The 14989-nt window shown below is 28.1% G+C and overlaps 1 protein-coding gene across 10 annotated transcripts in view; it reads left to right on the top strand.

Annotated features, from left to right (window-relative positions):
- LOC127285389 (uncharacterized) overlaps positions 1-10844 on the top strand; it is a 117744-nt gene extending 106900 nt beyond the window's left edge. For 8 of the 10 annotated variants that reach the window (XM_051311374.1, XM_051311369.1, XM_051311373.1 and 5 more), the window contains one exon: positions 3961-10844. In XM_051311374.1, coding sequence (XP_051167331.1) covers positions 3961-8156 — 4196 coding nt within the window. In that variant the 3' untranslated portion in view covers positions 8157-10844. The remainder of the gene's footprint in view (positions 1-3960) is intronic. The other 2 variants (XM_051311376.1, XM_051311375.1) reach the window with 2 other exon arrangements.
- The last annotated feature ends 4145 nt before the right edge of the window (positions 10845-14989 follow it).

The following is a 14989-nucleotide window of genomic DNA, read 5'->3' as shown; positions in this document are numbered from 1 at the left end:
CAATGCTAATTTTTATATAGATAGGACAGTTTAATAAAAAAGTGTAATCGTTACTTCGTTTACTCATGTTTTTAAGTATAATATCCAATAACTAAAAATATTTAAAAATTTCACAAACAATTTTTATTTAAATAATTTCTTGCGATTGCTTAATTTAAACAGTGGGACATTCAACCCTGGGACAGGCTAAAATTTAAGTTTATGAAATGTGAATTTTGGCAACACTGATTATAAGTTGTGTCAGCTATACGCATGCGCATTTATACTTACACAGCTACTAAAAATGTGATTTTTTAGGCTAAAAAACAATAAAAATTCAAAATTTATAATTAATAATTATTACAATTATTGTTCGACAACATTTAAAAAGTAACACTTGGTAAGAGAACTACTATTCAAATTTTGCTCCAAATTGTTTTTAGGTTATGACCAAATTATGACGTATGATCAGCAGTACTGTAAACGTGAAAAAAAAATAATAGCAATTTTTTATATGAAACTTGACATCGTATTATAAAAATGTAAAATATTATTAAATTATGAGTGTTTTGCAACATATTTGTTAACGTTATTTAATACAAAAGATATATATTTACAAAGTATGAAGCAGAATATTATTATTGAAATAATTATTCGGTTCTTAATAATAGGTGTCCCACAATTAAACACAAACCTTCAAAACAAGAAAAATGTATCAAGTTTCAAAAACTTCAAAGTTTTTTTATTTAATCACAATATAATCTTAATAGAGTATGTGCATTGTGTAGAAAAAAGTTCAAACTGAAATCCCTCTAAGGGGGTATTTTCTTGAAAAATACATGTTTTCGTAAATTCGCTTTTTCTCAAAACAAAGTTTGTTGACCTGGCGGACATCCTAAAAAAAACTATTGCACCCATTGTGCTAAAATTTTTATGGCATATTCTACTCATATACCGCTATCGTCGGGACTACAATCATAATTTTTATTCATATCACAGCCCCACAAAAAAAAGTGTCATGTACTTTTGACCGGAATACCCTAACCCTATGTAGTTTGACGCGCTGAACACGAATCCGAAGTCGGTTTTGCTCCATCACGTCAGGATTTTTTTCTAACCTCAAAAAACATGTCGGATTTTGAGAAGTAAGCGATTTTTTAAAAAATTGATGTATTAACTTTAAACTTGGTATCTGAGGGTTTTTTGTGTCGATGATTACGAATCTGAAGTTAGATTTTCAAAATCCAAAATGGCGGATCCAATATGGCGGACGAATTTTGAAGAAATTTTAAAATTTACTTCAAACTTGGTATCTAGGGGTTTTTTGGGTCGCTGATTACGAATCTGATGTCATATTTCCGAAATTCAATATGTCTGATTCAAAATTAAGGAATTATTTTTAAAAAATTGTCAGATTATTACGAAATTTGGTATCTACAGGTTTTCTAAGTTGCTGACAAGTGACACCAAGTTTGAATTTAATACATCAATTTTTAAAAAAATCGCCTACTTCTCAAAGTCCGACATGATTTCAAAAATTCAAAATGGCATATCCAACATGGACTTCTATCGGCCATATTAGATACGCCATTTTCAATTTTTGAAAACAGACATCAGATTCGTAATCAGCGACCCAAAAAACCCTCAGATACATTATTGCACATTAATTTTTAAAAAATTTCGTAAAATAATGTCCCCCTACCAAAAAAAAATTCAAGGGGTATTTCCCCCCATAAATCAGCTTTTGGGGAAAAACAAAACATACGTGTCAAATTGTTTTCAAAAAACTACAAAACTGCCAAGTTTCAGAAAAATTGGCGTATGGCACTTCCCTAGTGTTACTTGTCAGCAACTTAGAAAACCTGTAGATACCAAATTTCGTAATAATCTGCAAATTTTTAAAAATAATTCCTTAATATTGAATCAGACATATTGAATTTCGGAAATATGACATCAGATTCGTAATCAGCGACCCAAAAAACCCCTAGATACCAAGTTTGAAGTAAATTTTAAAATTTCTTCAAAATTCGTCCGCCATATTGGATCCGCCATTTTGGATTTTGAAAATCTAATTTCAGATTCGTAATCATCGACACAAAAAACCCCCAGATACCAAATTTAAAATTAATACATCAATTTTTAAAAAAATCGCTTACTTCTCAAAATCCGACATGTTTTTTGAGGTTAGAAAAAAATCCTGACGTGATGGAGCAAAACCGACTTCGGATTCGTGTTCAGCGCGTCAAAATACATAGGGTTAGGGTATTCCTATCAAAAGTACATGACACTTTTTTTTGTGGGCTGTGTATTTAATCATTTTTTTAAACAATTTAAGTTGAAAAAACAAGGTCAAAAATGAAAAAAGTCCTCCATTTTGTTTTTTTTCATTGAGAACAGTTGATCGCAGTTCCGACGCTAGCGATAAGATTACTTTTCAAGAAAAAAGGAAAACTTTTATTTTTCGTTGACCTAAATTGGAGATATCGTGTCCGACAATAATAAGTAGCGGTATTTTCAGGCGGCCATGACAGCAATACTAGCCATGATAAATAAGGAATAACAATTTTTTTTAATAGTTTAAAACCCCTTCTTTTAGGTATAAAAAAAGTAAATACAAAAAATTTTGAAATAAATAAAAAATGTTTAAGAAAAGTCACTGAGATGTGATACTAATTCCTTAATAGTTTTTTAATTTTCCAGAGTATATTATAGTTTTAAATACTCAATATTGTCAAAAAAAATTTACAAACTTAAACAGCATTAATTTCAATAGGTTGAAATTTCAACGGTCTATCCTCTTAATAAGGAATGTTGGTTTGAATTTTCAGTTTATTTTTATGCAAATACGAGTCAAAAATACTGAAACAGTGAAATTTTGATTTTCAATCTTTTGTGTATTAAGAAATAAGTTGAAGTACGGCATTGTCAATTGTCATAATAAAATATTGTCAATACTCAGAACCTATTACAGGTGAGCTGAGTTTAAAATAATGTCGTCGTATTTAATTTAAAATTTTTTAATTAATCTCAAATATCAACTGTTTATTTTTACCTCAAATGATCCTAATTGAACTTTTATAAAGCAAATTTTCTAATGCATGGAATTTTCAAATAATTCAATTTTACAAAATTTATATTCAGCAAAATTTTCATAAAACGTTAGTTTTATTTAATAGATTTGTCTTTTTTATCGAATTTATATTTCTCCGAATATTTATTTAAAAGTATTTTTATTAACTGAATTCCTAATTAACAGAATTTCTATTTAACTGAATTTTTATTTGTGACGCACCACGATAAGAGGCAAAAAGACAAAAAATTTACGCCAAAATTTCTCTAGACTGTTTTTTTTTATAGTGTTCACAAAAATTGTTTACAAATTTTTTTTTATTAAATAATCATTCTTATCTTGAATGAACATTTTTAAATGTTATTTTCAGACAACAATAAATTAAAAATTGTATTTATGACTCTAAATAAACTCTTTTATTGAAATTATTTTCTTCTTTAATTTATAGAATAAATTACTTCAAAAAAAAAACAAGGAAATCGTTAAAAATTTCGGAAGAAGAAAATCTTAAAAAATAAGAATCAGTTTTTTCAAGTTTTCCAAATTATTAAGTTTAAAAGAAATTTCAACTACGGCAGATAACAAAGATTACAAACCTATCTTCGAGCTTTATCGATTAGCTTACTATCTCTCGTACAAGTTCGTGGTTTTTCGTTAAGAACCACCTGTTGTATCTCTCAGCAGGCACACAAGTATTGACGCAGGTGTGGTCTACAGGGTCAACATCCGTATATTTATTCGACATGACATACATAGTGGTAGTATCATCGCTATTTAAAAAAAAAAAAACAAAAATTGGTTTTAATCTTCTTTTCATAATCAAATCATTATTCTTTAAAATAAAATTTAAATTTCAAAAAAAATGTGTTTTATCACTTGTGATTTTATCGATTTGTTTTCCTTTCCTGCAGATGAAGGAGGACAGCCTGACACGTTAGTGCATTCACCCGAAACAATGTCGGTCACAATGACGTCATCGAAACGCAGCAGTGCTGACAGCGACAGCGACAGTACATCAACTGAACTCTGCGATGAACCTGATCGTCTCAGTGATGTTGACAGTGAAGAGCCAACTTCATCTTCAGATTGTTATGTCATGGCTACAGATGATGAGAAAAGTCCTCGTTTAGGATGTTCTCCAATTGCTGGCCAAACACCATCGAGAATTCAACCGGAAGTGAAAAATGAGTTCGCGAGTGTTTGTGTTGTTGGTGCTGTTTCTGAATCACATGTCAGTGGACTGTCGTCAGATCTTGAGGAAACATCAATTGCCGAAATAACAGATCAGATTCGAAGATTGTCGGCGGGTGATAATGATTTTGTAGCAAGCGGAGTGTTCAGTGATTGTGAAATTCAGAAAAAGAGTCAAGAACTCAAAGTTTCCGGCTCTTTTCATTTTTTAGCTAGATTAGATGAATCGGACCGAAAGGAGTGTGTTGAGAGTTCAGATTCCAAAGGCGTTAATTATGATTACAAAAATTTTGATAGCCTCTTAGATCAAGGGATTAGTGATTCAATAGGAAATAATTCGTTTAATGAAGTTTCAAATAGAACTTCCTCTCAAAATAATGTCTTAGATGATTTGTCAATTTTTCCTCTAACTGTTGATAAAAAATTAAACAGACTTTCCGAAACTGAATTGAATTGGTCTAATTTAGATTACATTTATCCGAAAGTTCCAATCTCTAATCATTTATCGAAAAAAAGTCCACAAACTCCAGAATCGGCCAGTTCTGGAGAAACCATGGGACCTGATTCAAAATCTTCTAGTTTAAGAATGAGTCCCAGAACGCCTATAAGATCCGAGTCGAGAGCTCTTGAAAAATCGACATCCTCTTCTGTTAGCTCGGACTCAAAGACATTGACTCTTCAATCCATTGAGGCTGATCTGATAAACGTGAGAACGAAATTAGAGCCAAAAGTTCCTTCCTTTGATAAATCGTGTTCATCAACTCCCATTAGTGTTGATTCCCTAAAGGCAAAATCAGATTCCAGTCCCAAACTTGTTTTAAGTAGTTCCAGTGAATCCTATAGTCCCAATAAACTCAAGTCTTCCGAGAGGTCTTTCAGTTCTGACCTTCAATCGCCGATCAGTGCCAATTCCATAAAGTACTCATCAAATTATAAAGACAATGGTAATCTTTCTGACACTCCACCTATCGAATTGGTATCAATCACTTCTCCCTTTTATCCAATTGCTCATCCAAATCAAAAGACACCATCTCCGTATGATGCTGTTTCCAAAAAGGCAGAACCGACTTTAAAATATTCACTAAAATCTGATTATTCTTTTTCAACGGATTTTTTACAGACCAAAGTCTATGAAAATAGTGAAACTTATATGGATCTCAAGATTGGTGGAAGTGCCTTTCTCAGTTATCAAAAATATAAGTTTGTTGATGATCCTGTTAGAGAAGATGATTCTTTGTCAGCACTACCGAAAGAAAATTCATTTGAAGGAGTTAAAAAAAAGGAAAATGAGAAATTATTCCCAAAGCCATTTGAAAGAAGTTGTAGCAGTTTGGATAAAAAATTTCCAAATTTGACATCATCTAGTTCAAATGAAGAATTAACGGTGAAAAAAAGATCGAGTGATATTTTAGAAGATTTAAAGCATCTTGAATCAAAATCCGAATGTCAGTCGGATACCAATATGCTAACGAAAAAAACCGGCTACATTTGGGAGGATGTTCAGAATTTAGAAGCGAGAAGACAGGATACTTTTAGCGATTCAGCTAGTGGATTCTCGAAAAGTCGTATCAATATTCCAGGTATCAGTATATCCAACGAGAACAGAAAAACATACATAGTCGAGCCAAAGATCAACATTGATGAATGCAGTGATAGTATACTAAAAAAAGTTACACAAAACAGTAACAATAAAGATGATGATGACGACAAGGAATCTAAGTTAGGTGTTTGGACTAAAGTGAAACCGAGAAAAATTGGCGATAATGGTCGTCGAAGCAGCAGTGACAGAGCATTAAAAATAATTCAAGAAAATTCAGCGATTTTACAAAAAATTCTCACATGTCAAGCCAAGAAACGTTTACCAGATCTAGAGGAAATTTCAAAAGAAATTACTATCAGTCCTATCAATGAGGAGATATCAAAGATCTTCAGTCCAATATTGGAGAAAATGGGATTGAATGAACACGAGATAAATGAGGAGCTTGCTAAAATTAATTTTAAAGATTTGGGTCATATAACATCCACTACATCTGAATTTGATGCAAAAATAAATGATGAACTTTGTAAATTATCGTTAATTGGTGACGATGATGACGTTGATTTAGATGAAATTATTTCTCAAGATTATCTCGAAACTAGAGACGCTTTTATTGATCGACAAATAAATGAGGAACTTTCCAAACTTACTAATTACGATGGTGAATCGCCATCAATTGGTTCATTCAAACGTGATCAGAAAATTCATATTGATAACTATAATTATAAAAAAGCTGAACCAAAAAATGGTGTCTTGACTCAGGAAGAGATGGAAAATTATAATTCGTATGTACCGATTCAATTTCATCCAATGAATCAGTCATTGAATCCATTGAGCCATTCATTGAATCTAGTAAATCAGACATTTAGTTCAGTGCATCAGACAGTGAATCAAAATCCCTGTCCTTTTGGCCAGACACTAAGTCCTTTGAGTCATCCTCTGAGACAAACGCTTAATCCCCTCAGTGAGAAATTAAGTCCACTGAATCAAAATTCCCTGTGTCAGACGCTAAATTCTTCTTTCTGTCATAATCCTTTAAGTCCGTCATTAAATTCAATAAATCAGTCATTAAATCCACTGTGTCAATCAGTAATCCATAATTCTAATCATCAGACCTATTCAACGAAATATTCTAAGTTTACACCTAAAAGTGATATTGATATTTACAGGGAACTGGAGAAACTGGACCAGATTCAAGTTTTGTCTTCGCAGGTAATTCCCGAGGCGATAATTCCAGCTCTTCCTTATAAAAACACATCTTATCCGGAAACAAGACAAGATTACTCAAAGGAAGAAAAATCATTTGACTCTTCACCTCTCAAGAGTCCTTACGATACTTACAAACCATACGAATTCAAATTATCACCAATAATATCTCCAAGAAAATCTCCAAATGATTCTTATTCGGCTCGAGGGTACGAGAAATCAACCTTTGATTATCAAAATTTCGATTTTGAGATGAATCACAAGAAAATTTTGTCTAAGGAAAGTCTGGAATTTCGTGTTCGTTATGATGAAGATAAAGTAGCTGCTTTTCAAAGTGAGGGAAAATTCCAAAATGAGGGAGCGCCTTATTATAATGACAAGCCTACTCCTACAAATAATATCCAATTGAAGTTTAATGAAGAAAGATTCTCAGGATCTAATGGAGAAAGATTTCTGGGTACTTCAAATGAAGAAAAATTTATGGAATCTTCTAATGGAGAAAGATTTCTGGTATCCACGAATGAAGAAAGTTTCCTGGGGCCTATAACGCAAGAAAAATTCCTAGGATCTAAAATTGATGACAGATTTTTAGGGTCAATTGATAAAACTGAAGAAATGTTTTTAGGATCACGCGAAGAAAGGTTATTAAAATCGAGTGCCCTTTCACCATTGGAATACAAGTATGAAACTTATCTTTCCAGAAAACATGAATCGATATCGCCAAATGATTCTAAATTGGAATTTGACAGACAACCTTATAAACTAATGGATCCTGGAATGGAGGATAAATCTTTTCTGAATTCGAGTCAAGAATCTCATTTACTATCTACGAGTAATCAATTCAACAGAGAATTTGCTCAATTGTCAAATCCATTTTCAGCACAGCTGTCTCCGAGTTTAGGGGAAGCAACAAAGAGACCCGATTATTCAGGTAAATTAAATATTACAAACATGAATGATTCGAGAGAATCAGTGAATCATAAGAAATCGTCCTTAAGTCTTGGAAATATTGATTATACCAATAGATCAGGATTTGAAGGAAGTCCAAGTATAAAATCGAATTTCAGCCCTTTTCCCGTTAGAAATGCCCCTAGAAAACCAAAAGAATTGGGATTGAAATTGGGACTTTATTCACCAACTAGTCTTGGTAATGGCCAAGGAAAAAAGTCCTAGTATTCAACAATTAGAAATGATAACTTTGATGGATACTGACGAATGTGAAAATTTCCCTTGAAATTCGGGAATTAAAAACTATTAAAAGTAATTCAGTATTCAACAAAGTTTTTGCAAAAAACAACATTTTTTGAATATGACATTTGCAATTTAAGATATAGTCGCAATAAGATTTTAATAGTATAATAAATTGTCTAAAAGAAAAATATGAATCCAATCGTCTATTGAATCCTTGAAAAAAATTTATAAAATTATCTAGAGAAAATTGTTTAAAAATTTTTAAATTAAGTTTATTTTAAATTAAATTTTCTATGAAAAATATTCTTAACTAATTATTATATAACTTAAAATATGAGAAAATGTTGATGTCCAGTAAGTTTGACCAGTATAGTTAAAATTTTCAAAAAACAAATCTTGTGCGCAAATGTACTCAACTTGTGCTCTAATGTGCACAAGTTGAAAACATTTTTGAAAAACTTAAAATCCCAGGCAAATAATTTTTTAAAACGCCTAAAATTAAAATTTTCAAGAAAGAGAAAATAAATTTTATGACAAATTGTGTTTGCGACATGTGCACAAATTCATTTTTTTAAATTCCAAATGCCGGGCACAAAATTAAATAACATTTTTAAAACGTCTAAAATTAAAATTAAAAAGAAATTAAATTTTGTACCAAATAGTATTCTTTTGTGCACAAATTAATTTTTTTAAAAACTCAAAATTCTGGGTTAAAAAATTAGAAAAATTTTGTTCTAATAATTCTAATAATTTTTCTAAATCAGATACTATTATTTGTGCTAATTATCTTTTAATACATTTAAATTTTACACTGAAAATATGTTTTGGAAAATTTTTTAAAAAATCTGAATTTTTAAATGAACACAAGTCGAGCACAATTAGACATAATATTTGTTTTTTGACAATTTTAACTTTACTAGTCTCACTTCCTGGACATAAAATGTTGCCAAAATTTGCAGAAAGTTTATAGTAAAAATAATTAAATTTATAGTTCGGGAAAAATATTTAAAATATTAAATATTATTTTAAATTTTATAATTATTAGTAATAAAAAACCTAAATTTGTTTACACATTCTTTGAGCAAATATTGAAAAGTTTGTAAAATATGTGTATAAAAGAAGTCTTGGATAATAAAAAGATTTCTGCTTCGAATTGTAAAAAAGTCCAGTTGAATTTCTTACGTATTATTTTCTTTTTTATTTTTTACACAAAATTTAAAATAAAAATCTATAATTGTAAAATACAGTAACGATTTAATGAAAAATATATTATTCATGAAAATAAGTATTTATTGATAACTTTTCAAATTGTTAAATTTCTAATATTTAATTATTAGCCTAATTTTATAATAATTTTTGTTAAATTTAAATATTTTTAATTAGTTGCTACAGTAATGAAAAATGTGAGATTTCATTAAAGAGTTAAATGTAATTAAGTAATTGTAATAGTAGGTATGTAATTGTAAAATACAAACGATCTGTAACTAAATTCTGTAGAAAGTTAACAAAATCAAATTTTAAGTACTTTGTGCTATAACTTCACCGTGATTTTATATACTAATAAATTAAAATCGACTAGAAAAATTGAAATGAAATAAAGTGAGAAAAAAAATAAAAAAGTAAAGAAGTGACAAAAATATTATTCAATAAATGTAAAAATAATTGAGCGCATTAATTAAGATATTTAATTTTTAAGTAATGATTGATTCTAATAAAAAATATCGATACAGTTTAAGAAACAAGAAAAAAGAACATAAAATATTACCATTGTATAATGTAACAATATAAATTGTATATTTTTCATGTAAATAGAATCAAGTCTGAAAGCAAACAATTTTCCAATTCTTAAAAAATTTACAAGTGTTAAGAATTTTTCTTCTTGAAATTCTCAGTTTTTATTAAAAAGGATTTTATTTCAAGAAACGTCTAGATAGAAAATTTTTTCAATCGCTTTGCTTACAAATCTGATTATACAGAGAAAAAAGGAAAAGAAATGCTATCCAGTCAATTAATGCATTTCCAAAAAGAGTCTTAGAGCTTTTTACTTAATGCTAACAAAAGAATGAATTTAGACAGAATATATATACATTATAAAAAAATGAAATATGAAGAAACAGAAAGTATTCTCAGAAATGCTTTAATGAAATAAATCGTTACAGAATCGTGTGATCCCGAGGCGCTTTATCTTAAACTTTATTCTCTATATAAGATGTGTTATTTGGCGTAAATTTGTTTTAACTGCAAAATCATGAGGACTTAACTTAGCCTCCAAATGGCAAAAAAACCTGAATGAATAAAGGTATTCATCACATAACTATTTAAATATAATATATTTGTTACAGTAAAAGTATAAATACAGTTAAAATACTATTTACAGTTTTTTAATATTGCTCATATAGATTTTCAAGCATTTAATTTATTAAAAATATAATTTTTTCTCCTTATCATTCATTTGTTTTGTATTATTTTCAGAAATACATAATGTAAATCTTTACATCTAGATTAAAAATTGTAAATAGTATTTTAACGGCAAAAAACACTACTTTTACATAAACAGAAAAAAGTTTCCTATTTATCAGACTGAATTTCAAAAAAAATTTTAAAAATCTATCACTTCGGTTTTGAGAAAAATAACTTTTTAGACTTAATTTAATTTTTTAAATGCTTCCATTATAGTTACGGTATTTTTTACTAAATATTTAAAATATTTTTAAACTGAACTCATTTTAAAAATATTCGGCTTCTGAAGACATTAAATTAAAAAGAATCATAACTTTAATAACTGTTATCAAATAAAGAAATAAAAAAAATACGAATTTTTTTATTTTTCATACAAATTTTGAAAAAAATATCCTAGTTAACAACAAATTTTTTAATGAAAATCTCATAATCTCCCCCCAAATAATAATAGAGAGATTTAATTTAATTTTTTAATTTTTATGGGTTATTATTATTTAAATGTCAAACTTTGTGAAAAATCAAACTGTTTTTGTTTAATTTTTTAAATTATTAACATTTAGAAATTGTGATTAAATAGAAGAATTTGAAATTTTTGTAACACTTGATACATTTTTCTTGTTTTGAAGGTTTGTATTCTATACAATGAGACACTTATTACTAAATACCAAATAATTATTTCAATAATAATATTCTGCTTCATACTTTGTAAATATATATTTTTTGCATTAAATAACATTAACAAATAATGCAAAACATTAATAATTTAATAATATTTTACATTTCTATAATACAATATCAAGCTTCATATGAAAAATGGCTATTATCTGCTATTATTTTTTTCACGTTTATTGCTGATCAAAAGCGTCATAACTTGGTCATAATCTAAAAAAAATTTAGCGCGAAATTTGAATAGTTATTCTCATACCAAGTGTTACTTTTTAAATTTTATCGAACAATAATTGTAATAATTATTAATTATAAATTTTGATTTTTTATTGTTTTTTAGTATAAATATAATTTTGAAACTTTAAAAAATTTACAGAAATGTACACATAGGCCAATTGTAATTACTTTTACTGCAACCTTACATAGCACGATTTCTTATTGTGTGCTTGCTGTAAGGATATCTGTAAGGCTACTTTAAGCATAGAGTAAGATGAAATATATTATTATAATATATATTATATTATAAATTTTTTAATAGAATTTTTATGTATTATAATATATTATATTATAAATTTTTTTATAGAAAATTATATATTTGGTAAAGTACTACATGAACCCCAATAGGGTTTGTTAAATAAAATTTACTGCGCAGCCGCATATACCATAGAAAACTACTGCGTATAAATATTAATAAAATTTATTTATTAATAACATTCTATGTTTACAGTAACCTTACAGCAACTTTACAGTAACCTTACAGGTAGCTTACAACAACCTTACTATCCAGAAAACAATTGTGTGTCGCACGAATCTTGCACGCTGTGAGTGGCACTCGTGATAGCAATATCGCAAACAATCAGCTATCACATATGCGATACATATGAGGACCCATCTGTCTGATCTACTGAGAACTCGCATGCTGATCACATCGGCACGTTGCGAGATACATGCCTGGCATATTGCTGACATTTTGCTATCTGGGGCATGTAAGCTTACCATGACCTTACTGTGTAAGCTTACTGTAAGCCGACAGTTTTAAGATTACCTCAAGTTCACTGTAGGCTTACACAGTGACCTTACAAGCCCTACAGATATCGTTACAGTAACATCACAACAAGAAGCCGTACTATGTGGGACATATATATGTATATGTTTATATATAAAACCGCCATAAACTTTATAGGGATCATTATTTCTGATTTAATAATAAAATTTAATAATTCTAAAATGAACTCTTTATTTGTTCAAACAATTTTATTGATAATTTATAAAATTTTCAAATATATATATATATATGTACATGAGAGTAGTAAATTTCTATAAACTTAAAACTTTTCTTTTTAAACAAATTTTTACTTAAAAAATTTTTAGGAACCGAATACTGATATGAACGAATTCTTCTTTTACACAATTTTTCTTCATTTAATTTATTATTTAAAAAATTCTAATTTAAACGAATTTTCATTTGTAGAGTTCTATAAAATATAAATTAAAACTAATAAAAATTTGGCTAGAAAAGAATCCTTTTTAATATTCTTTCTGTAAAATAAAAATTCTTTTAAATGACTATTCTGTTTAATAATATCTCGAGTAAATACTAATTTCGTCAAATGAAAATCTGATGAAATAAAGAGTCTGTAAAATAAAATGAAATTTCTGTAACATAATAATTCGAAAAATAAAAATTCGACTAAAATTAAATGCTAGGTAATGAAATTTTGTCAAATAAAAATTATAACAAATTAAGTTTACAGCTCATTCATACGTCCCGCAGAAAGACGGTGAATTTGAAATTCTAACATTTAAAAATTCAAATTGCAATTTTGTTGAACGAGATTTCTGATAAATTAATATTCGGTAAAAGTAAAATTTTTTAAATAAAAAGTTGGATATAGGAAAATTATGTAAAATAAAAATTCTGTCATATAAACATTCAGTACTTGAAAATTTTATTATGTTAAATTTAGTTTAAAAAATAATTATATCTAATAAAATTCTTTATAATGAAAAATCTATATATACATACACGGAGAGAAATTTCTCCCTAATTTCGTATGAAAACTACTTACTCATTTAGTAAAACAACTATTGCGACTTTAATAGCATAAAATTTATACCAATACCACTTGTGGACATACTAAAATAGTTTGGGTTGTTCCGGAGAGATAAAGTGTCGTTGATTCTTCTATATTCGTATAAATGTCATGTGAATATAGTTCTTCATCCTGCCATGCGAATTTCGTTCATACTAATAAAGCGTCAAACGTCGAGCGATTATTTGACAACTAATTGGAATAATCGCTCTATGTTGACGCTATATTGGTATGTGCCTTGAACGAATCTCGCACGGCAGAGCGGGGAACTATGTTCACTTGTCATTCGTGCAATATAGAAATAAAATTGCTACTAATAACGTTAATACCAGTGATCTTTTAGCGCATGGGAATTTTTGGAACTATTTTAGTATAACTTTAAGCGTTTTTGTTAAGAAAACGGACATACGAAAATCGCTAGTATAGTATTGGTACTTTTAAAGGGAAAAATTTCTCTCCGTGTATATATATATATATATATATATATATATATATATATGTATATATTTGAATTAAATAAATTTTCTTTTAATGTAATTTTATCCACTTCGGTGGTTTAATTTTTCTTGTTTTAGAAAAAAAAATGTAAAACATTTCAAATCAGGCAGATTTTCATATAATAGTAGCGTGTTGCGAAGACGTTACAAAAAGAAAATAGAAAATACAGAAATTTTTTAATTTTCTTGTCTCTCGTGTGTAATAACTTTTGACAGAATAATTATAATTACTTTAACCTTAGCTTTTTTGAAGCAGAATTTAATGAACTTTTCAATAGTTTTTTTCAAACTTTTCTTAGTATCTAATTTAACAGAGTAATCGTTTTTCAAAGTTGAGTTTGTTCTTTAATAGAGCTCGCTACTTATATACTTTATGACGATAGCGCCAACACTGCACACCAGATATTTCCCAGAACATTTTCTGAAGATCCCATAGAAAGTTTTGAAATAATGAAATACAAAATGCCGAAAAGTTTATAATACTAGTACGAAAATTTCCGCTAACGAGCATACCATTTTTAATACAATATAACATTGCAATTTTCAGGAAATATTAGGAATCAATATTTTGAAAATATCGAGAAAATATTTGCAAAAAAATACAGCTTTTTTATCCTATTGTAAACCAATATTACTTTGGTAATGATTTGTCTCTTTGCTTATCGTTAACCAAGAAGTTAGAAAAGCCATTTATTTTTTACAAAAAAAAAAAATAATTTTGGTGCCAATTTGTGCAAATTAGAACATTTTTTACTCATAAATATTCAAATATTCAATTCAATCATTTTTTTAAAACGAATTTTGTGCTGAATTATGCAAGTGCAGCACAAAAAACAATTAAAATATTTACAAAAATTAAAAAATTTTTTAAATAATTATTTTTATTAAAAATATATTTTATGCTGAATTGTACTAATCGAGCACAAAAAGATAATTTAGGACATAATTTTATTTAAAAAAAACAATTAGTTTTAAATATTTCCTGAGAAAAAGTCTTTTTTTGGATTTTAAAATTTAACTATTTTCAACAAATTTTAAGTTTTCGTTCATATTTTAATTGTTCTTTGTGATAGACTAGGAGAATTAAACACTAATTTTT

Source organism: Leptopilina boulardi, unplaced genomic scaffold (genome assembly GCF_019393585.1).
Source record: "Leptopilina boulardi isolate dan_hultmark-lab unplaced genomic scaffold, ZJU_Lbou_2.1 LbouV2_332, whole genome shotgun sequence".
In the NCBI taxonomy this organism is placed as follows: domain Eukaryota; kingdom Metazoa; phylum Arthropoda; class Insecta; order Hymenoptera; family Figitidae; genus Leptopilina; species Leptopilina boulardi.
Note: the sequence above shows the minus strand (reverse complement) of the source record. Positions and strands in the feature narration are given on the sequence as shown.